The 23,423-nt window shown below is 41.2% G+C and overlaps 1 protein-coding gene across 50 annotated transcripts in view; it reads left to right on the top strand.

Annotated features, from left to right (window-relative positions):
* The window catches only part of PTPRM (protein tyrosine phosphatase receptor type M), an 829,686-nt gene that overhangs the window by 731,030 nt on the left and 75,233 nt on the right, over positions 1-23,423 (top strand). For all 50 annotated transcript variants that reach the window (XM_077975162.1, XM_077975163.1, XM_077975160.1 and 47 more), the window contains 2 exons: positions 3,931-4,007; positions 8,337-8,373. In XM_077975162.1, the coding sequence (XP_077831288.1) occupies positions 3,931-4,007; positions 8,337-8,373 (114 nt within the window). The remainder of the gene's footprint in view (positions 1-3,930; positions 4,008-8,336; positions 8,374-23,423) is intronic.

Consider the following 23,423-nt stretch of genomic DNA (forward strand, 5'->3'; position numbering starts at 1 on the left):
ACTGAATAAATGAGCTTACTGAGACATGTGAGTTAAATACTGAAAAATTGGCAGAATTTGGACAGTTAGAGATGAATAGGAATGATTAGGTAAGAGATCTCTAGAAGATGAAGCCGCTCAGTATTCTGACAATATTAGACAAGCCTGTATTAAAACTGAAATTTAGGCTGGGCACGGTGGCTCACACCTGTAATCCCAGCACTTTGGGAAGCTGAAGCGGGTGGATCACTTGAGGTCAGTGGTTCGAGACCAGCCTGGTCAACATGGTGAAACCCCATCTCTACTTAAAATATAAAAATTAGCCAGGTGTGGAGGTATGTGCCTGTAATCCCAGCTACCCAGGAAGCTGAGGCAGGAGAATCACTTGAACCCGGGAGGCAGAGGTTGCAGTGAGCCGAGATTGCGCCATTGCACTTTAGCCTGAGCAAAAAGAACAAAACTCCGTCTCAAAAAAAATTTTTTTAATTAAAAATAAAAAATAAATAAAACTGAAATTTGAAAAGGCACTGTGGACCCATTCAGGGTATCTTGGATGATCCTGGACCACCACCCATTCATTAGCATGGGGAAGAGTTCAATCCTTGTTGCTCACTTGCTGTGTATTAGGAAGGGCCCCGCACGTGGGACTACAGCCTGTGCCTCTGTGCTGTGAATGGAGTCTCTTGGAGCTGGGTATGTGGCCTTGGGGAAAGGTACTCTTAGGGATATTCAGATTGTATGTGACACTATCTTTGACCACAAGACATTATAATCTAATAGAATCAATAAAAGAAAAAAAGATACTACCATGTATATAAAGGCAAAAACCATCTCATTCTGTTAGGAAGTCAGCTATACTGTGTCTTACAGGTTTCTCCATCCTGAAGGGAGTAAGGGCAGTTGAAGTAGCAGCCAAGTTAAATTTTGGGATATGGGTAAACTGATGGAACTGTAGGAGATGATGGTAAAACTCTACCTCAAAGGCTCTGTTGATAGGAAATAGGAATTCAGTCTTGGTCGAGACTGGCATCCCTAAAGAGAACCTTCCAGAATAGTCTGAGCAGCCCACAGGTGGTAAATCACAGGGAATGAGCAGCACCCATCCTGAGGCACTCAGAGAAATAAAGCACAAAATAGAGGGGATTCTGACGAAGGGGTACAACAGATCTTCGAGACAGGCCTGCTTAGATTCACGATTCTAATGCGGTCAGTTGCCTGCCTTTTGAAAACCTGCGCAGGGAAACTCCGAGTATCCAGGAAGGTGAACCTGACCTCCCTTCAGAGGAGCTGACGAAAGCCCGGTGTGTGTGGAGTAGCCGTGATTCAGTTCTAGAGTGCCTCTTTCATTCTTGAAGCTCAAATGGCATTGCCAGTGCTTGTGGCACCCTTCCGTGCAGTAGTTGCATGTAGGCACTGGCTCTCCTAAGATACACAAAAGCCATAACAATCTACACGTGCCTAGTGCACCTGCTCACCTCCCCCCAGCCCCCAATAGTGGCAAAACATACATAGGGAGCCACTGGTTTTAAGCAGCAAAATGTGTCCTAGGAAATTGGTTCTTAAAGCAGATTGCCATGAGGAAACATTCTGACTGCCAGTGAGTCTGTTCCTGGGGTTGCTGTTATCTGCTTGGACATCATCTATAAAAACAGCAAGAAGAAAAATGTTGGTGTCAATTACATAGCACATGATGATAATAACTGACATCTATCCATCCCTTCGTGTAGCTTTTTTTCTGATCTCTTTATGTGTATTATTTTGATGCTCACAGTAATCCCACAAGGTAGGCACTCTTCATCTCCATTTTACAGTGAAGGAAGCACAGAAAGATTAAGTAACTGGCCCAAAACCACACATGAAGGATTCTAACCCACCAGCAGCAATTCTCACCCGCACACTCGACCCCAGAACTTGCTCATCACATAGTCTCCTTTGAGCAGAGCAGGAAGACACGACCTCCTCTCAGCTTTTCTCCTTCTCTGGCCCAACTTGTCACCACTAAGTTTCCAGATAAACTTATTGTACCCCAACTAATGGTGAGGCACTGACATGAAATACGTGACTACCTGTCATGAAGTGGAAAGCCCCGTCAAGGAAGGAAGGTTAGAAAATTGACACCGATTTCCTTCTGCCTGTGCTATTGACAGCAAACAAAACATTTACTCAACAGGAGGTTAAACTCCAAAAACCAATATGAAATTTTGACTCTCACCCGTTAGCATTTCAAGGAATGGGTCCAGGTCAATACTTGCTCCAGTGACCGGGGGTAACAGCGTCCGTCATCTGCAGCTCTCGTGGCTTTTATCTCAAAAGCTGTGGGCTTCATTTCTCACCCACTAACCCAAATGAAATGTTGAGTAAAGTTAGCATTAGAAAAAGGCGGTCGCGGTTTAGAAGCAGGGTTTCCCACTGCTCCAGCAACACTGGAAGTGAAGTTTTCTGGAATGTTCTTATCAGGCCGCCCTGTGCTTTCCTTTCAGGGCAGCTGGCTTTTATCTGTTCTGAATACTGAGTTTTAGCATACACTTTAATTGGAAGGAAGGGTCCCTCTGCTAAAAGGAACAGTAGTAAATACTTTTTAAAGAATGTATATTTTCAAAAAACAACAATGCACCTTTTATTTCTTCAAAGTTATTTTGGGGATAAACCTGGTGCGTTCCAGGCTCTAATCTAAGGGCCAGGGACAGAGCAGTGATCAGTGCAGGAAAATTCTGCCCTTAGGGTGCTATTAGCACATCCTTTCTTTTTTTTTAATTTTTAACTTTTTCTTTCAATAGGTTTTGGGGGAACAGGTGGTGGTGTTTGGCTACATGAATGAGTTCTTTAGTGGTGATTTCTGAGATTTTGATGCACCCATCACCCAAGCAGTGTACACCATACCCAGTGTGTAGTCTTTCATCCCTAACCCCTTCTCACCCTTTCCCCTGAGTCCCCAAAGTCCATTGTATCATTCTTATGCCTTTGTGCCCTCTTAGCTTAGCTCCCATTTATGAGAGACAACATAGGAAGCACATCCCTTTTTAAAATATGGATTTGGGGCCAGGTGCTATGGCTGACACCTATAATCCTAGCATTTGTGAGGTTGAGGCAGGAGAACTGCTTGAAGCCAGGAGTTTGAAACCAGCCTGGGCAACATAGCTAGACCCCATTTGTGCAAAAAAATTAAGGTAACAAATAAAATACAATATACATTTTCAAGGAAATGATTGAGATACATCAATAGTACTTGCAGATAAATTTTTTTACTCAGGAAATATTTAAATATAGCTAATTAATACCATAAATATGAACCCTTTATAGTACTTATATCTCAATTTGTATTTTCATTGAATCCTGGACACAGCCCACTTTGAGGCAGATAGTGTCATCCCCTTCTCCAGATGAGGAGGCTGAGGCTTGGTGCCCTTATTGCCTGGCCTGTGGTCGCATGATGGATGGTGACAGCTTTGCTCTTGCTAGCTGATGCCCGCAGATACAGAGATAGTACTTAGGGAATTCACCAGTGACTAAGGCTAGGATCACATCTACACATCCCAGAAGCCTGGGCTGTGAGTTTGTAATCATCATTTGTCAAGCTGGGTGTCACAACCTTCAACATCTCAGGGTTTGTATGTGATTTAGTGAAGTCGTTCAAACTTCCAATCCAAGAACTACTTATGTTTGTGGTTCACAGGATTGTTTGTAAAAGTGTCAAACCTTTGTCAATGCTTTAGGCCCATCAATGATCAAAGCATAAGTTAATGAGATTTACTGTAAAATGTAAAAAATTATAAATCCTTCCCAATTTTAATAGCAAAACAGGAAGTAGAAGGTGTATAGTATGTAATTCTTTATCTTTAAAGCAGAGTGTATGTGGGTGATCTCTATGTAATATGCTTACATTCTGGGGCTCAGAGCCACCTACCAGATTGCTTTTGTTAATTGTTATTTTCTGTCCCTTTTCCTTTGCAGACGATCATTCCCGAGTGAGGCTGCAGACAATAGAAGGAGACACAAACTCAGACTATATCAATGGCAATTATATCGATGTATGTATTTTATTATTTTTTTTTTGATATGTAATAGTTGTACATATTTGGGGGCTATGTATGATATTTTGATACGTGTATACAATGCATGATGATTAAATCAGAGTATAAAACTCAGTAAACCCAACCATTCTGACATGTACCAGATTGTGTGTCTGCTGTACAATTGTTGGACATACATTGGGCTCAATCTAAAAGCATACACATGAATATTACCCTACACACCACAGAACTTAACAGTGAAGATACGGTCACTCCTTTTCTCAAGGCAGCCCATTTGTTGGTGAATTTCTCTGTAACATTCTATGCCTTCTTTGCCATCTCGTGCTAATGTGGACTAAGAAAATGTTCCTTCCATTTTTTCGTCAACAATTTGTATTATTCGACACTTAAAAAAATCTGTTTGCATATTAATGGGACAAAACTCTCTAATTCCTAATACAGTGATTTGCAATCCCTTGTCATCACTGCACTTCTAAGTTGTCTTCAAAGTAGTCTGCAGCTGTTCACCAGGACTTCTAATGCAAGCAAGACATGTCATTAAATATGTAGGCTGCTTCATTATTGAAGACTGCCTCTTTGTTCATTCTGCATCATGTTAACTTAATGTTTTACATTAGAATAAATTCTTTAGGAGACAGCATGTTCTCGGTTGAAAGAATGAATGAAATCAAAAGTAGACTGAAAAATCAAGGGAAAGGTGCTGTTACCTCCAAGGCCCAAGTTTACATTAAACACATTTCTGCTCCCTTGTGGTTCCAAAGGCATACTCTGTGCTTGGCCATCACGCTATTGCTTAGTCTATCAGTACTTCCGTAGACAGGATTGATCCATATATGTGGATTGTTTTGCTTTCTTGATTGAATATTACTGAGATGCTGCTAAAAGTAAATGGCGTCACAATCTCTAAGAAAGTTATCTAAAAATAACTATGAGAATGTTATGTTTAGTGCTAATTAGACAAATTTGACATTTTCAGTTACGGATTTGTGGGTGGGGACTGGGGTATGATTATTTCAAGAATAGTTCATATCTCATTCATCAAATGAAGACCCCTGCACTATTTTGATAACAACCAAAACCATACCCACTCCAGGTTCCACTTATTTTTTATTAAAACAAGTTTTTCTTGATAAGGTGCATTGCACTTACTCCTTTATTCAGCAGATGTTTAGTGAGTACCTCATGGGAGTCCTCAGATGTCCCAGATGAATTATCTCCTCCTCACAGTCTCCCAACTCAGAAGCTAAGAAGCTGAAATATGAGTGTCTTATCCAGTCCACTTACCTCCAGGCCAACTGTGGCACGTCTTCCCTTGAGAGGCACCAGGGGACACCGCTCACACTCCAGTCCCAGCTCCTGCAGTCCCTAATGGGTGCTTGAGTACAGGGACAGTGTCCTAGGCATCTTACATCCCCTGCACCCGGCACATGCCTGAATATGGAGAGAACCCGTAGTAAGTGTTTCATGAAATACCAACTGAAGGAGTCATTGTGATCAGATTAGGCATCATAGAGGATGTAGTTTGAATGTAAAGCTTTTTAAATTGAGTAAGTGGAAATGCAGGAGAGAAGACATTGCAGCTCAAGGAAGTCACATACATGAACAAGGCTATAAAGTAATGAAAAGACTGGATTAATGAGTTTGAATTTTATTTTAAGAGAGAAGAGCCAATACTGAAGGCCCCTTTATTCTCTTAGTCAATAGATCTTATTGAGTACTTATGCATTATTTACCTTTCTAGGTGCTAGCAGGAAAACTGTGAACAGTTCAAACCAAAACCAAAAATCCTTTGACCCAATGGAGCTGCTGTTCTAATTAGGAGAAATGGGCAATAAATTGAAAAGTTAATTCTATATGGTCAATTAGAAAGTCGTATGTACTGCAGAGAAAACTAAAGCTGTAAAGGGGTGCTCGGAGTGCCAGACCTGAAGGTCCTGATGGCAATTTTGAATCGAGTGGCTGTAGTCAGTCCCACTGAGAAGGTAGCAAGTGAGCAAGGAAGACAAGGGGCTGAGCTACATAGATACCTGGAAGAAGAGCATTCTGGGCCGAGAAACGGCCCAAGCAAAGGTCTTGTTGTGGAACTTGTGCCTGGCAAATTTGAAGAAAAGCAAGCAGGCAATCATTGGCATGGCATATAGGGGCCTGGGGAGTTCCATGATATGAGGGAGACTTCATGGGCCAGGTCACGTACAAAGTTGTAAGGACTTTGGCTTTTACTGTGAGTGAGATAGGCAGTTGTTAGAGGGATCTGAGCAAAGGCGTGACGTGATCTGGCTGCTGGGAGGGGAGTGAACTGCACGTGGCCAGGAGAGGAAGCAGAGAAGCCTGCTGTGTGGCTGTGGGAATGAGCAGAGAGGTGGCAGTGGAGGGGAGAAATGGCGAGACCCTTGAGCTACATTGAAGGTAGAGCCAGTAGGATCTGCTGGCAGATTGGGTACGGGGTGCAGGAGGGAGAGAGGGGTCAAGGATGCTGAGGAGAAGACGGTGGGTAGAACAGATTCAGGTAGCGGTTGGGGGGAAATGAGGAGTTCAGTCTTAGGTGTGTGAAGCTTTAAATATATATTAGACCTCCCAGTGGAGGTGCTGAACAGGCAGTGGATATGCATCAAGATTTCCAGGAAAAGGTCTGGGCTGGAAACAAGAATATAGGATTCATCAGTGTACAGATGAGCTTGAAGGCCATGGGACTGGAGGAGCTCACCCAGAGAGTGAGAGCAGATGGAGGAAAACGTCCAAGAACCAGGCCTTCCACATCAAGTTGAAAAGGAAGAACCAGCCAATGAAATTGAGAACAAGTGGCCAGGGAGGTAGGTAGGAAGAAAACCAGGAGAGTCATATCCTGGAACCAGGGAAGAAAGTATTTCAAGGGGATTGATCATACTGATGCTGCCGATGGTCAAGTAGATGAGGACTGAGAAATGTCGGTGATGTTCAGCAATACAGGCCCTGTGGACTCTTTGGACGACTTCACCATCAGATGAGTTCCTCCTGTCTACTGGGCACCTTGCTAGGCCCTCAGACATATAGTATAGATAAGTCAGGCAAAGTTCTTGCCCTCGTGGGACTTACCAGCCGATGAGAAATGAGTGATGTTCTAAAGAGTTCTATTTAATATTGGTCATGGTTCTGTAATTTGAGACCTACAGCAAGTCAATTGTATAAAAGAATGTGTTTGCTTTTGTTGTTCATTGTTTTCCACTTGTTATTATGGGCAAAATAATCTAACTTATGCATTTAAGTTATCTGAGAAATCTGAGTTTTCTCTTCAAGTTTCTTTTTTCTGTTTTCCAGCCAGCTTTGGGCACAGTATTTTGGACAATCTTGGGGGACAGAAGTAGAAAGTATTAAGATCCATGGTGATATGTTACCTGGGTGTAATTTTCAGAGTTGATTTTTTCTTTCCCAGATATTTATCTTACAATTTTTTGTTTCCTTTTTTTTTTTTTTTTTTTTTTTCCAGACAGGGTCTCACTTTGCCACCCAGGCTGACATATACAGTGGTGCAATCTTGGCTCACTGCAGCCTCGAACCCCTGAGCTCATGCAAATCCTCCTGCCTCAGTCCCCCAAGTAGGTGGGACTACAGGTGCATGCCACCACACCTGGCTAATTTTTGTATGTTTTGTAGAGATGGTTTTTGGCCATGTTGTGCAGGCGGGTCTCAAACTCCTAAGCTCAAGCAGTCTGCCTGCCTCAGCCTCCCCAAAGTGCTGGGATTACAGGCATGAACCACCACACCCAGCCCTTTTTCTTTGGCCTCAATTTTTATCTGTCTTGTTTCTTGCAGGGTCATGATAAAAGGAAGGAATCTTTCAGAATTTCTGCCTCTTTAAATTCCTGGCCCTTGCTATAGTAGCATGTCATGGTATTATCAGTGTTTAAGAATGGTTTTGAAGATCACTATTGATATAACCATCTATACCAATACAACAGAATATGCGTTAAACCCCTGGCATATTGCCACTAACATCCCAAACACAAATGAAATTCTGTTGCAAATTCTCAGCCTGTTTGCACTTTGTAAGAGTAATGGTCATGGTATTTCAGAGAATCCATAAGTTGTTAGTGTTTCTTGCTCATCCATCATCTCATAACCAGTTATGACTAAGTTACCCACACCTTTGGTGCAAGCATCAGAACTGTTGTATTTGATGCACCTCCACTAATTAAGAGAAACTCAAAGGTGCTGGGTTGGCCGTTTAACTTTCAGGTGATGCAGCTATTGGCATTTGTGTGCACATTCATTTCAGCAAAGTTAGCGTGTGACTTCTCTGCTATTTATCGATTTTATGTTTATCAAATATTCTCTTTTATTTATTTTTAGGGTTATCATCGACCCAATCATTACATTGCTACCCAAGGTAAGTTTATTTCTACTTTCTTATCTTTCTTTGTTTCTTTTGCCTGCCTCCTATCATTTTGTACCCACTTCACCCTCCTTCAGGAAGATATTGCACATTTATTACGGTTCTAGCCATCAACAGGTACTCTCTTGTCTTCCCATCAGACATCCTGGTCATGTAAATTGTTTAGTTAGAACTTCACGTTGAGATCATTAGGAGAAATGTGTCCATCAATTCTTTATTGAATTCAATCTGTCCACCTTAGGAGTAAGTCGGACATTTGCAAAAGTAGATATATAGATAGCCATTCCATCAATATACACCAGCTGCTCTCTACACAGGGAACTGTGCTGGTTGCTGCTGGGGAGCCAGGCTGAACCCAGCAAGCACCCCCTTCTCACAGTGGTTTTGTTTAGTGGGGAAGGTGTGCAGTCACCTGTATGTACTTTAGTAGGTACAGTGCCAGGTGACGTCTGTGAGAGGAACAGATACAGATAAAACATTAGGGACATTTGGAGCAGGAAGGGGTTGCTTTCAGGTGGGATGACTCAAAAACCATTTTGTGGCAGAGGTGAGATTGGGAACAGGCCTTCTGAATGGAGAAACATCATGAGCAAAGATCTGGGAGCAGGAGTTTAGTTCTCCCAGGTGGAAAGCAGCTGGTGGGTCACATTGGCTAAAGAAAACAGAAGAAAGCTAGAAGACATGTTGAGGAAGCTAATGGCAATGGTTTTTGAGTGATTTTCCCAACCTGTGAAGTGGGTCACCTGCAGAGGGTGGGTGTCATGAGAGAGCTGAGGTTTTAGAGAATGAGGCATCCTAAGGGATGAGTCAGTGAGTCAATATGGGATGGACTGAAGAAGGAGTAGGAGCAGAGAAGACCCAGTTAAGGCTGAACAGCACACGTTCTCCCCATTTTATTATTTTATCATTGTTTCCAGCAATACTACATCCCAGAAACAGTAGCAGGGAAGTGAAAAGGATGTGACCTGCCAAAGGTTATGCATGGGGGAGGGGTCTACACAGAAAGTCAATGACCAAGGGAATCAAGGATGCCAAGGTAATTGGGTTGGAAAGTCCAGGCTTGGAAGAAGGGCAATCAGAGGTGTCCACTGGACGATGATGAGAGGGAAGGAACTAACGGATTGAGGCTAGGTCCCATTGATGAGTCATAGGTTAGGAGAAGAAGCCGTTGTAGCCAGAGAGCAGAATTCCAACACTTGGATCTGCACCGTGCAGCAGAACTTTCTGCAGTGCTGGGAATGTTCTCTGTCTGTGCTGTCCCATATCGCAGCTACAAGTCACATGTGGCTTCTGCATGCTTGAAATACAGCTACTACAAATGAGGAACTGCATTTTGAATTTTAATATTGATAGAAATAGCTACACTTGGTTATTCCCTGTGGTAGCATTGGACAGCAAGGCTTTGGGGTGGAAAAGCTCCAGCTATAGCTGAAATGGAACCACGGTGGAAGCTGATCCTGCCCCATGCCCCGTGAACCTGGGTGACACCACACAGAGTCCACAGTCTCACATCACCACTCGGTTACTCTGCACTCAGGTCTAGATGACCTGCTGGAGCTCCCACTGTCCTTCATCGTCTATGACATGAAGTTGGTAATGGCTCCTTCCAAGGTCACTTTGCTAGCCAGATGCAAAGTCATCTGTAGAGTTTTCAGTGTGAACCTGGCACAGAGCAGGTCCTACTACATAGAGATTGCTGAGGTCTTCAGGAAGCAAGGCTCAGCTTGAGCTCTTACCTATGGGATAGAACAAGGACACATGTAAGAGTTCAGTCCTAGACACCTCCTAACCCTGCTGCTTCCAAACGGAATTCATCAATGCCTTTAGAGGAACCTGTTGTTAGGGGTTTGAAATTCATTCTAATCGCTTTCAGAATGTTCTAAAGTAAGCATCACAACATCAGATTTAATACATTTTATGATAATTTGACATTAACAGTTTTTGTAAATTCATGTGAAAATTTCATTGTAAAATATCCAAAATACTCCCGAGCTTCTTATCTCTCCAATAACTTGATTAGCAACCTGTGTTTTCATAGATAGCAAGAACATTAAGTTGCTCTTATTTGTATTTTCAATATTGAGGCCCTCTAGATTAATGTGACTAAACAGCTGAAGCAAAGACTGAACTGCCAAGGTCTAGACATGGCCCATTACCAGGCTTCCTTCCTTTTGTCCATTGTCTCTGCCCCTCTCCCCCTGTAGGAGATTATTCTTTAAAGAGAAATGTCACTAGAGAAGGTCACTTTCTGCAGAATTAGCATGAATGATACTTAATAGCTCAGTAACCCTCTCTGGCAGCATTCACGTGTTGATGAGCAAATGTATTTGTAAGTGGATAAGAAAGAGCAAATGTGATCAGTTCGCAGTAGACAACCAGTCTGCCCTTAATGGAGAAGGGCACTGACTAATGCCCTGTTTACCAGGTCGTGGCAGCCTTTCCCTGGTACAAGGTGGGGTGCAGACTGGACTTCTCAAACTGGCAGTACTAATGTCACTGCTGGTGGTGGTGCAGGGAGAGGAGGGAAAATGAATGAATATTTTTAATCTAACATGCAGTCAAGACTATACATATCATACTAAGAATAATAACATTCAGACCATGATGTTCAGATGAGAAAGCGAGAATCTTCTTTCTATTATATACCACAAGCATAATGGACTAATAGCCTTAGATTACCAGTAATCAAGATCACTGATGATAATCAGCACTAATTGGCATGGACAGGTAGAATATGTTCGTAGATCACCTTTGTTGAAAAACAAACAAAAAAAAAACATTAATACCTCCAAGAGGCCAACAAAATGGGCGATGAAGACCAACAGGCAGATGCAATCTTTAAATGTCTTCTTGCTCTATTTTTCCTCTCTTTGCACTAACATAATTCTTTAAAATATATTCACAGCAGGAACCTATGAAACTATACAAATGGTCCAATTTGCTGACAACCAATTTTACTTCTAAAAGTTAGTAATGCACAGATGTTCATCAAGTTCCTTCAATACAGAGGACATATTATAAATTTATGTATTGGGTCTCCTCCTTCCCATCCACCCTCAGTTTTATTGATTTTTCTAACAGTAACTGACTTTGACCTTTGATAATAATGGGTGACGTTCCTGCAAATTGAAAGCATCCCATTCAAGCCAGATCTGTTGCTTTTTTTTTAGCATTAATATGTTCTTCCTATCTCCCCTTGGTTTAAATGTTTTCTGTCTGGCCACTAATATATGATGACCCAATATTAACTTCGTCATGTCTGACTGACCAGACATTAGTACAAGAGTAGCATTCAAGATTTGTGATTTAGCAAACCAGGGGCTCAAAGAAGAGGAAGTCGTGTCTGCTACCGCATGTCTGTACGTAGAGGCAGGGCAGAGTGGAGATTTCAAAAGCAGGCTCAAGCAAAGGGCAGAAGAGCATGCAGTGGGTAGGATTGCCCAGAAGTGATCATATTTCACAATCAAAATACAACCTGGGAGACTATGTGGCCTGCAAGCTGGATGAAGCCACACACGTAAGAACCGACTGGAGAGAGCACCTCCTGGCCTCATGGTGGCAGCCATGGGGCCCCTGAATAACTGTTCTTTTGATTTTTGTTTGACTTTATCTAGAGACATGATCTCACTCTGTCACCCAGACTGGAGTGCAGTAGTGGGATCATAGCTCACTGAAGCATCGAACTCCTGGGCTCACGTAATTCTCCCACCTCAGCCTCCAAAGCAGCTAGGACCACAGTTGCACACCAAGCCTGGCTTATACATTTTATTTTATTGTTTGTAGATTTAGGGTCTCCCTGTGTCGCCCAGGCTGATCTCAAACTCCTGGACTCATAGGATCCTCCCACCATGGCCTCCCAAAGCACTGGGATTACAGGCATGAGCCATTGCGCTCAGCTTTGTTTAGTTTTAATTTTAAAACTTACCTCAAGAGTCAGATAACTCAGGGAAAGACCATGCAAGGCTGTTACTGAAGAAAATGCTATGAGTCTGTTCTAGACATAGCTTGCCCAGCCCTGAGCATCCTTCCTCACTTCTAAGTGAGCATTTTCCAGACTCATCTGTGCACTGGGATGCCCCAAGAAAGAGATCAGGCCTGATGTGCTCTTTCCCGTGTACTGCATGCTCACCCCCCAAAACCACGTGGTTAATCCAGATCCAGCCCCTGCTTTCTAAGTTATGATGCTTCTCATGACAACACAATAAAAAGCAAATGTTCAATGATACAGTCATGTCTGAAAATACATGTTAATTATTATTGTCTTTGATGTTGTAACCTGAGCTATATAGATTGTTGAGATGCACACGTTACTCTTTTAAGTTTAGGTGCCTCGATGCCCACTTCATCATTTCTTTCTTTCTGAACTGTGCTAATTTGACAAGGTTGGCTACCTGATTGGGGTTCCGACCATAGCCTTCGTCTTGCCATATATAGTTTATTTTTGTCTCTGTCAGTGTTAGCTCTGTACAGCACCCTTGTGGAGTCCAGGCCTAGAGAGAGGATCTCCCAACAGAAGCCCCCATGGCCACGTGAGAACAGGGAGACCCTTGTGCCCCCAACTGTGTTTTCCACAGGATTTGTGCACTCTGGCCCAAATGTCCCTCACCTTTGGGAGACACAGAACTTCTTTCAGAACTAATGAAATATCAAGATCATTTCCCCAGAAAGAAAATTTCATTTAAGGTAGTTCATGGACTACCCCCACCCCCCAATTTTATTTATGAATTATAGTAATTCTGTGGACCTCAGGTTATGAACTTTACTTTGGTCATAAACATTAAAAGCTATTTTGGGATAAGACAGAAACCATAGACTTTATTAATCTTCTTTTTGTAGTATACTTTAAGTTCTGGGGTACATGTGCAGAACATGCAGTTCTACTTTTTTAAAAAACCGTACGTAGGGGTTAACAAAATGTCGTAGATTGTTTATAACTATGTGAAATACATTCCTGAAAGCATCAAAATTTTTACTAACTCTGACAAACTATTACTAAAATGTTTACTAGCCTAACTTTGTACTAAAAGACCCTAGAGTATTGTTATAATCGTTAGTATTTTGAACCATGGTCAGTTTGGGTTTGACGGTTCATCTCAGGCTGGGTTTTCTGCCTATATGTTATTTTGCATTTGTGCCTGAAAAGTTTATGCCTTTGCTCACTTTTCAACAATTTTAGCAATTATAATATATTAGAAAATGTTCTCTCTGAATGACAGAGACTAGAGTAGCTGGTCCTATAGCTGATGTTTATTTTTTAAAAGGAGGATGTAGTAGAAATAACACATGTACCACAGCCAGAAGGCTGGGATCCAAATTATTGTGCTGTCACAGAAAAGGTATTTGAACTTCCTAAACTTATTTAAGGTAGAGTCCTGGTGTTTGTAAATAGTAGTAATAGTCAGGACCTTACCAGACAGCACTCACACATACAGAGCTTATTTCATCTTTACCACAAATGTGGGGGATATATGTGATTGTCCCCAGTTTATAAATGAGAGGAAGGGAGACAAAGAGACTTGAAATAACTCCAAGTCACAGACCTAAAAGTGCAAAGGCCAGATTCAGGAGTAGCCACTGAACTCCAGCATCAAAGTTCCTCCCACCTCACTATACTGCCTCCCATGGGTGACCTCGGGGATTACATTAACTCTTGTAAGCATCAATGCTTAGAGCAATTCCTGGCATGGAGCAAATGCCATGTGTGTATGAACTGATACTGTTTTTGAGAAACAGCACAGAATAGCTTAATGATTAGGAACACAGACTCTGGAACTACATTGTCTGAACTCAATCCCCAACCCTGGTTCCTCCGTTGGTAACTCGTGTGAGCTTGGACAAGTTACTTAACATCTCTGTGCTCATCATAAATGAAGATGAAAATAATCTACCTTGTAGGGGGCTGTTTTTTTAACTGTTAGGTTCAGGGGTACATGTGCAGGTTTGTTATATAGGTAAATTGCATGTCATGAGGGCTTGGTGTACAGATTATTTCGTCACCCAGATAATAAGCATAATACCCGATAGGTAGTTTTTTAATCCTCTCCTTCCTCCCACCCTCTACCCTCAAGTAGGCCCCAGTGGCTGTTGCTGCCTTCTTTGTTCCCATGTGTTCTCAATGTTAAACTCTGACTAATAAGTGAGAACATACAGTATTTGATTTTCCGTTCCTGCGATTGTTCACTTAGGATAATGGCCTCCAGCTTTATCCATGTTGCTGCAAAGGACATAATCTCATTCTTTTTTATGGCTGCATAGTATTCCATGGTGTATGTGTACTACATTTTCTTTATCCAGTCTACTGTTGATGGGCATTTTGGTTGATTCCATGTCTTTGCCAATGTGAGTACTGCTGTGATGAGCACACGTATGTATGTATCTCAATCATGCATGAATCATATGGAATGATTTATTTTCCTTTGGGTATACAGCCAGTAATGGGATTGCTGGGTCAAGTGGTACTTCCGTTGTAAGTTCTTTGAGAAATTTCCCAGACTGCTTTCCACAATGGCTGAACTAATTTACATTCTCACCAGCACTCTATAAGCATTCCATCTTCTCCACAACATCTCCAGCGTCTGTTATTTTTTCTTTTTAGAAATAGCCATTCTAATTGGTGTGAGATGGTATCTCATTGTGGTTTTAATATGCATTTTTCTAATGATTAGTGATGTCGAGCATTTTTTCATATACTTACTGGCCACATGGTGCCTTCTTTTCAAGTGTATCTATTCCTGTTTTTTGCCAAATTGTAATGGGGTTATTTGGTTTTTGCTTGTTAATTTAAGTTCCTTATAGACTTTGGATATTAGACCTTCATTGGATGCATAGTTTGAAAATATTTTCTCCCATTCTGTAGGTTTGTCTGTTTATTCTCCTGATGGTTTTTCTTGTTGTGCAGAAGCTCTTTAATTAGGTCTTATTTGTCAATTTTTGTATTTGTTGCAATTGCTTTTGACATCTGAGGAGGTGTAAGATCTCTACAATGAGAATACGAAACACTGCTAAAGAAATCAGAGATGATACAAACAGTGAAAAAATATTCCATGCTCATGGATAGGAAGAAGCAATATTGTTTAAATGGCCCTACTGCTCAAAGCAATTTAGAGTCAATGCTATTCCTATCAAACTACCAATGACTTTCTTCAGAGAATTAGAAAAAACTATTGTAAAATTCATACAGTACCATAAAAGAGCACAAATAGCCAAGGCAATCCTAAGTGAAAAGAACAAAGCTGGAGGCATCACTTTATGTGACTTGAAACTATGCTACGGGGCTACAGTAACCAAAACAGCATGGTACTGGTACAAAAGCATACACGTAGACCAACAGAACAGAATAGAGAGCCCAGAAATAGTGCCACACACCTACCACCATCTGATCTTTGACAAAGTTGACAAAAACAAGCAATGGGGAAAGGACTCCCCATTGTTATTATTATTGAATAATAAATGGTGCTGCGATAACTGGCTAGCCATATGCAGAAGATTGAAACTGGACCCCTTCCTTACACCATATACGAAAATCAACTCAAGATGAATTAAAGAATTAAATGTGAAACCTCAAACTATAAAAATCCTGGAATATAACCTAAGAAATAGCATTTTGGACATAGGCCCCAGCAGAGGGACCTTTTGTTTTTAATACCTAGTAAGTGCACATTTACAAAATAATGTCCTTCTTTGCTGACCTTGAAAATATACTCAGACAAAACAGAGTAGGTCTTACTAATTGCATATGTTCACATTTCACAATGTAAGTAGTCTTATGTAAACCCATAAATAGCTAGTAACATGAACTTTTCATTCCTCACATGTACATAGTTAAGAAGCTGTACATAGTTTAGAAGCCTTGGAACAATTCATAGAGATTGTGATCTGTGGAGAACTGGCCATCCAGATAGGCCCCCGCCACATGCCATTGACCTTATCACTGCCATCACTGTCTTCCTTTTATGCTCAGAGGATCCAGATGCTCAGTGTCATCTTTGAGGATGCCAGGTCATATTGGCAAAGACCACAGGAACTGATACAGATATCAGATAGTCATTCACAATAAAAACTGTAGCCGCCCATCAGACAGAACTGCCCAAGGTCAGGCAGGGGCATTCTGTGTGAAGAGGAAGATGCCTTGGCAGAAGATCACTTCATCATGAGCAGGGCATTAGAAGAAGGGGTCCCAGAGTTTCTTCATGATTCATTAAGTATGCCCCACCTGTCTTGTAGTGAGTTGGCATAAAACATAAGCTCAGTAAGAATACAAGAATGAATGAGTGAATGAATAAATGAATGGATTGGGAGTTACCACGTGCCGCACACCACTTAGACAGTAGACTATCTCAGCCAGGTAGAAAGGATGGCTCATGTTGGCCCCGGGAAAGCATCTACTTCCTGGGGTGGATTTTGGCATCATTATCTCCAACATCTCTGACTGTTTCTGTTTCAAGTTAAGGGCTGGTCAGCTTCCAGTCTTAGAAACACTTTCTTTACATATGGCAGTAAATCAAATCCTGTTTTTAAAGACAGTCCATCTGGTTAAAGTAACTTTTCTTGGCTGTACCCTGACCCTGTTTGTGCAACCCCTGTCCCCATACGTATGATCAGTGTTGTCTGCAGTTATCATTTGTCCATAATTTGAAAAAGAGAAGCCTAAAAATTTCCCTCCAGACACTTTCAGCTAGGAACAAACTTTTATGTGAAAATAATAAAAATGTGGGGAGTGAAGGTTTATAGTGGAAATATTTACAGAGCCTCAAACACTGCACAGCAGTTGAAACTTTGCTATAGTGACTTCATTCTTTTTGCTGTCAATCTGTTTTTCTTCTATATTTCTTCCACATACTTCTGGTATATTTTTAATAAAGATTTTTCAAAAAGATAAATATGGTTTATATTTTCCCAGCTCAAAATTCCCCTTCAGGCCTCTGAAGCAATAAATAATAATGCTTTGAATACTGTACTGACTTTCCTGGGCAAGCCGTTCCGGTAGTGGAGGGTTCTCAGAGCGTCAGTGTAACTTCTGCATGCTCTGTAAAGCAGCTTTTGTCTCTTGCATTCTGGCCTCCAGATGGAGATGAACACTTGAAATTATTTCTCAGTAGAATTGAAAGAACTTTTTTTTTTAAATCAAAAGCTCAGCCTTCAGTAAACAACTTTTGTTTTTATTCTTCCAAGCACCAGTGCGGTTTGCACTTCAAGTGCAAATTTTGTGTTAGCTAACACTGTGCTTCCTGGCAAAGCTGTTCCTGCGTTGTCAGTGGGTTGTAGGTTATGTTTTGGATTCATTTGTTATTTCCTATTTGAGACTAATTTAAAAGTATTACCTAGTGAAGTGGAGTATTCTCTGGCTTCCAAATTTAAATAGGGACGCTTTGAGAAAATGTGATTTATATACAGGCAAACAGTGACTCCATAAAAGTCATTGTCATAAGTATTCCAGCTACCCAGGGCCAAGTTTATACAGAACCTGCCTGCATTTTACCAACCATCTGTGGTTTTCCAAGAGAGAATGAACAATTGCAATTAGCAGCTTATCCAGAAACTTCCTTTTAAACAATAGTTTCTGCTCACTAGATTAATTTCAAAAGACAGTGGCCAATTAGCCAAATAGTCACTTTCATAGACATTTCTCATCCCTATGCTCTAAATAAACTTGCTCACTAGCAATGAGAACATTTAAGGAAAGAGTTAAAATTAAAAGATGAAGTAAAAAATAGAGCATGTTGGGTAACATCCACCTATGTTATTACAGATGCTGTAAGGAAAATTTGGCCCTCTAATAATAGAACCTAAGTTAATACAAAATAATTTGAAAATAAATGATGTCCTGTTGTTAAGCAGGCACTCAGATTTAAGGTGTCTTAAAACAAATGCTTTTTAAACCTTCAAGAGGATTTAGAGGTGTTCCTCATTTGAAGTAGAAAATTTGTAGAATCTTTTAGAGGTGATAGAAACTTTAAGAAACAGTCCAGTTTCCTTGTTTTATAATTAAAACAGTTGACACTTAAAGCAGAACTATATTTGAGTGACCTTCATCCACATAAGTTCAAGTGAGTCATATATACAAAAGTATTTGCAAACTGCATGGACTAACGTTCATATTTTAATAGAGTGTGTGCAAATTTCAACCTAGGAGAAACCTCATGTGTTAAGACAGACCTGTTGCCCCATAGGGCCTTTTATTCAACAGAGAGAAAAACTGTGAGGTTACATCTTTATCCCGGGTTCAGCCCCTTAAAAGGAGAGAGCTGAAACTGATACCCATGTACTTTCCAAAGTGCTGGCTTCCCTGTGCCTCCGGCACCATGAGCCCTTGCAAAGCAGAGCTACTCCTTTACAGCCTGGTTCATTCAAAACTGAACAAAGGTTTCTGTGCACCTGTCACTTGCCAGGATCAGCACAGGATCCGGAATATACCAGTAACCTCAGAATTACCCAGTGTGGAGGTATAAATAAATGACACCCAACTCTTACTAATTTGTGATTTTAATGTACCCACAGATTTTGGGACTTCATTTTGATTTTTAATTATTTAGATTTTTTTTCAAGAGACATGGTCTTACTCTGTCACCCAGGCAGGAGTGTAGTAGCATGATCATAGCTCACTGCAGCCTCCAACTCCTGGGCTCAAGGGATCCTCCTGCCTCAGCCTCCTGAGTAGCTAGAACTACAGAGATAAACAATCATGCCTGGCTAATTTTTATGTTACTTTTTGTAGAGACAGGGTCTTGCTATGTTGCTCAGGCTGGTCTCAAACTCCTGGCCTCAAGCAATCCTCCCACCTCGGTCTCCCAAATTGCTGGAATTACAGGCATGAGGTGCTGCGCCCGGCCTGGGAACTTCTTTAAGCCATTTCTCTTATCCACCCCTGCCCCATTTTGCAGATGAAAAAATAAGACCCCGTGCAGCCCTAGAACCACTTTTCCAGAAATCTGGGCACCAGGTTTCTTTTTCACCCATGGGCACAGTTTAGGACAAGTTTTTCTAGGCAGCAAACAGTTTAGGAAGTTTCTGGCTATAACCAGTGACTTTTATTTCTTGCCTTCTCACTCAAAATGAAGCTGCTGGAAATTTCCTTCTGCAACCCTTCACGGCCATGGAAAATATGAGACTGCCTGCACTGAGCTATGTCTAGGGAGCCAATTTATCTCTATTTCATTCATTTATTAGATTTATTCTCTTTTTTCTTAAATAAAAGAGGATTCCACTTGTGTACTGAGAAGAGCTTAATTAAGGAAGATACAGACTAATGAAAGCTTTTATTTCTCTGGCAGTAACCCCTGAAGCATATGAATATAGGCTGTTCCCTTCACTTTACTTCTCCTTGACAGAAGGCAGCCAGATCCTTTGGGTCATCAAACCCCTCCATTCTGAAGGCTGCCATTTATTTTTTCTGTCCTTGATTGTCTTCTCTCTGTTCCCCTCTTTAGAGCATGCACAAGTACCCAAGCTCAGTTTCTGAGCGTTCTCTTTGGAGACCGATACTGAGGAATGCTCTGTACCTCCGCCAGCAGGATGCTTCTGTGCTGTGGACATCTGTCATGTTCCTTCCTTCCGAGGCCACAGCACTTTCTCCTGCACCTGTTTTCAACTCCGCATGCACACCACCGTTCAGTCTGTCCCAGGGATCCGGGACTGAAGGTCCCTCTGGAAGCAGTGTCTGTACCTCTGCATTGTAGAGTGTATTATTGCCACAATCTACCTACCCCCATTTTATTATTTTCTATATTAGAGATCCTCTTTGGAGCCCTAATCTGTATCCCATCACTCAAATCTGATAGGTCTGCCTTTCTCGACCTGCTTTCCATGTCAAGAATAATAGAAACCTTTTATTCCTTCTCACAGTGGTACCACTGCAACCTGAAATTGTTTACGTAACTGGTAGGGAGGTCTGATTCTAGAAGATGACAGAATATTGTCCAAAAAGAACAAAATTCAAATAATGGTTTCTTTAGATAGATGAAGTTTCCAGAAATGCTTTGGAACATTTCAATTCCAAGAGCAAGTCATGCTAGGCTACAAACCACCCCATTATTGGTTTTACCCATAGATATCTCTTTGCTTTATGAAATGTAACAATCAGATCTCTTCAACTTGACCTTAAAATTTCTTCCATATACAACCATGTTTTATGCCAGTAACTAGGCCAGGACTGTCCACTCCCCACTAAAGGACAATAGGCAGAATGGTTAATAAAAGCCTAGACTCTAGAGTTACACAGCCCACGCTCAGAAAGCAGCTCTGCAAGTAATATCTCCATAAACATTAGCTACAGTTATTGTTCTTATCATTTCGTATGTTCCAAAAGACACATCTCTCAATAGCAGAGAAGCAGTTCAGGTTTTAACCGTAGTATAGTGTATACTCATATAGTTTCCATAAAAGCTGATACATCCTACACCTCTTGTTAATGCTTCCTTCCCGAAGGATGTACCAAAGGGAGCCACTTAAGTGTGCACCAACATCCTGTACTCCCTCCAGAGTACAAAGAGTGCCATCATTGTTCACTGTTAAACTGTAGACAAACATAGGTTGGAAAGACAACAGCTGCATCATAAGCTGGAAAAGCATATTTTGCTTCTGTTTTTGAAGTCTCGCTGAAATTGAGCAGCCCTGATAGCAGTGCCAGCTCCACATCCTGGTGTTCTGAAGGCTTCCCTGGTGCACACCTTTAGTCAGATGACATGTGAGTGACAACAGCTTAATTCCAAAGACCGGACAAGTTCCTTCCTAACAGGCTTCACTGAAAGCAGTTCCTGAGATAAGAATTACACAGGGGCGTTTTAGAGAGGCGCTTTAACATGGTAAGTTCCTTGTATTTCTTAGGAAGAAAATGGCTGTTGAGTAAATTTATCTTTATTAAGACATACTAAATAATATCTACTATGTAATTATTTATCCTTTTTGTGTTTTTAAACATTTCATAATCATTTTAATTGAACAAATGATTAAAAGAAAAGATTATTAACCAGAAAAGAGAAAAGAGATGATGGTTGAAGGGTTATATAGCATATTATAGACAGAGGTTTCCCAGGCTATTTTAGTGTTTATTTAAAACCTGTCCATTAATATTTGGTTTCTGCCAATTTTCTCTTAATGAAATTTGACATAACCTTTTGGTGTCCAATCAGGATTTCATATGTTTTAGAAATACAGCCAGGAACAAACATTCCATGAAACTAATTATGTAGAGAAAGCCACAAATAGTCAGATGGTTTGTATTGTCACACTTTCTTACCTCAGTCTGAAAGGAGAATTTTGGGGAATGGAATGAGGGAAATGTAAGCATCAACATGTGGGTTGTGTGTTCCGGAGGCAAGTCTAATCATGGATACAGCAGAAAGTGTATTCCTGATTGGAGGTATAAGAAGAGTACACACCTGCAAGTCAATTTAGAAGAAATTGGGCAAACGGCAAGTGCCTGCCAACCAGAGAGGGCCAGGGGAAGGGAAAACACTCTTGTCGCAGGAAAACCTCCTCCAGTTGAGAAGAAGAGATGTGTCGTTGTGTGGCATCACTGGAATTTATTAACTGAAAACACTCTTTAACATTTATTATTTAAGTCATCACTTTCAACACTACTTCTAAAAAGGTATATTTTGTTATAGCTTTTCTCTTCTTTTACTGTCACCAAATTAAAATTCCAGTGGACGGGTGTACATTTCTAACCCTGTAACTCTAGACATAAAGAGTTTTTCATGTGAGAGTTGTCGTTAGAAAATGCTATTTTTAACAGGCCAGTTATATTTTTGATTTTAGGTTAAAGTATTCCCCAGTTCTCCCCATCATAGAACAATTATCAGTGTGTTTGCTTGTAATTCATTAGTTGATTTCTCTTGTTACTTTTAAATGGTAATTTTCTTGGGATACTCTTAGCACTTCGGGCTAATGAGCAAATCACGTCTGTTGCACCCACCCATCTCAACTTTGCTTTTCCTTTTCTGCAGCTGAAACAAAAAAGTATTCATGAAAATTGCATGATTTTAACATAAGTAGCCTCAGGGGAGAACAAATGCAACTATCAAATAAGTGATGTTAAGGATTATTAATGCTGAAGCCAAGTATATTCTGTGTCACTGTTACCACTTCTGTGACACATGAGGCAAATTCAGTCCCTAAAGGATGGTGGCATATTTTACCATTTACCTCTCACTACTGTAAAAATGAAAAGCTACTCAATGTAAAATTATAGACTTAAGTGTTATGGAAGCATCATATTGAAAAATCACATAAAGCTTTATAATAAAAACTTAGAAAACCACCGAAGGGACAACTAGTTCTGTAAATGTTGAGTGACTGACTTCATAACCCTTATTATAGATTATCGCCAATGGCAACAGGAGCAATCATGGATCAAAAGTTTAGGACCACTTTTATTCATGTAGCAAGAGCTTTAAAATAAATGCCTGACTCTCAGGCTCATCGTCTTCTGCGTTCAAGTCCCACCTTCAGCCGTCTTCATGGCTGATGGAGGGAACGGGCTGCCAGTGCCCAAAGGATAGAGCCCAGGTTTCCTGCAGCTGCTTCGCCTTCACGTCCCTCCCCTTTCGCTTCGCACTTCTGCCATTCGGTGTGTACCCACACCACACACTCCCTCCTTCAGGTCCCAGAACCATGCTAGAAACAAACATTTCCGCGAGGAGGTGAGTTCATTTTGCAGTCAGAACAGTGTTGCTGGGCTGACCGGAATTGGAATTCCAGCTTTGCCACATACTGGCCTTGCAGCTGTAACAAAGGCACTTCGTCTCCTAAGCCTGTTTCTTGTGCTGGAGTAGGTGCCTCACACTGCTGTGGTGGGGAATGAGTTAGATCATGCATATAAAGAGCAGCATCCATCATTCTGTAATCCCAGCACTTTGGGAGGCCGAGGCGGGCAGATGACAAGGTCAGAAGATCGAGACCCTCCTGGCTAACACGGTGAAACCCCATCTCTACTAAAAATACAAAAAGTTAAACAGGCGTGGTGGTGGGCGCCTGTAGTCCCAGCTACTTGGGAGGCTGAGGCAGGAGAATGGCATGAACCTGGGAGGCGGAGCTTGCAGTAAGCT

This window comes from Macaca mulatta, chromosome 18 (assembly GCF_049350105.2).
Source record: "Macaca mulatta isolate MMU2019108-1 chromosome 18, T2T-MMU8v2.0, whole genome shotgun sequence".
Classification (NCBI taxonomy): Eukaryota; Metazoa; Chordata; class Mammalia; order Primates; family Cercopithecidae; genus Macaca; species Macaca mulatta.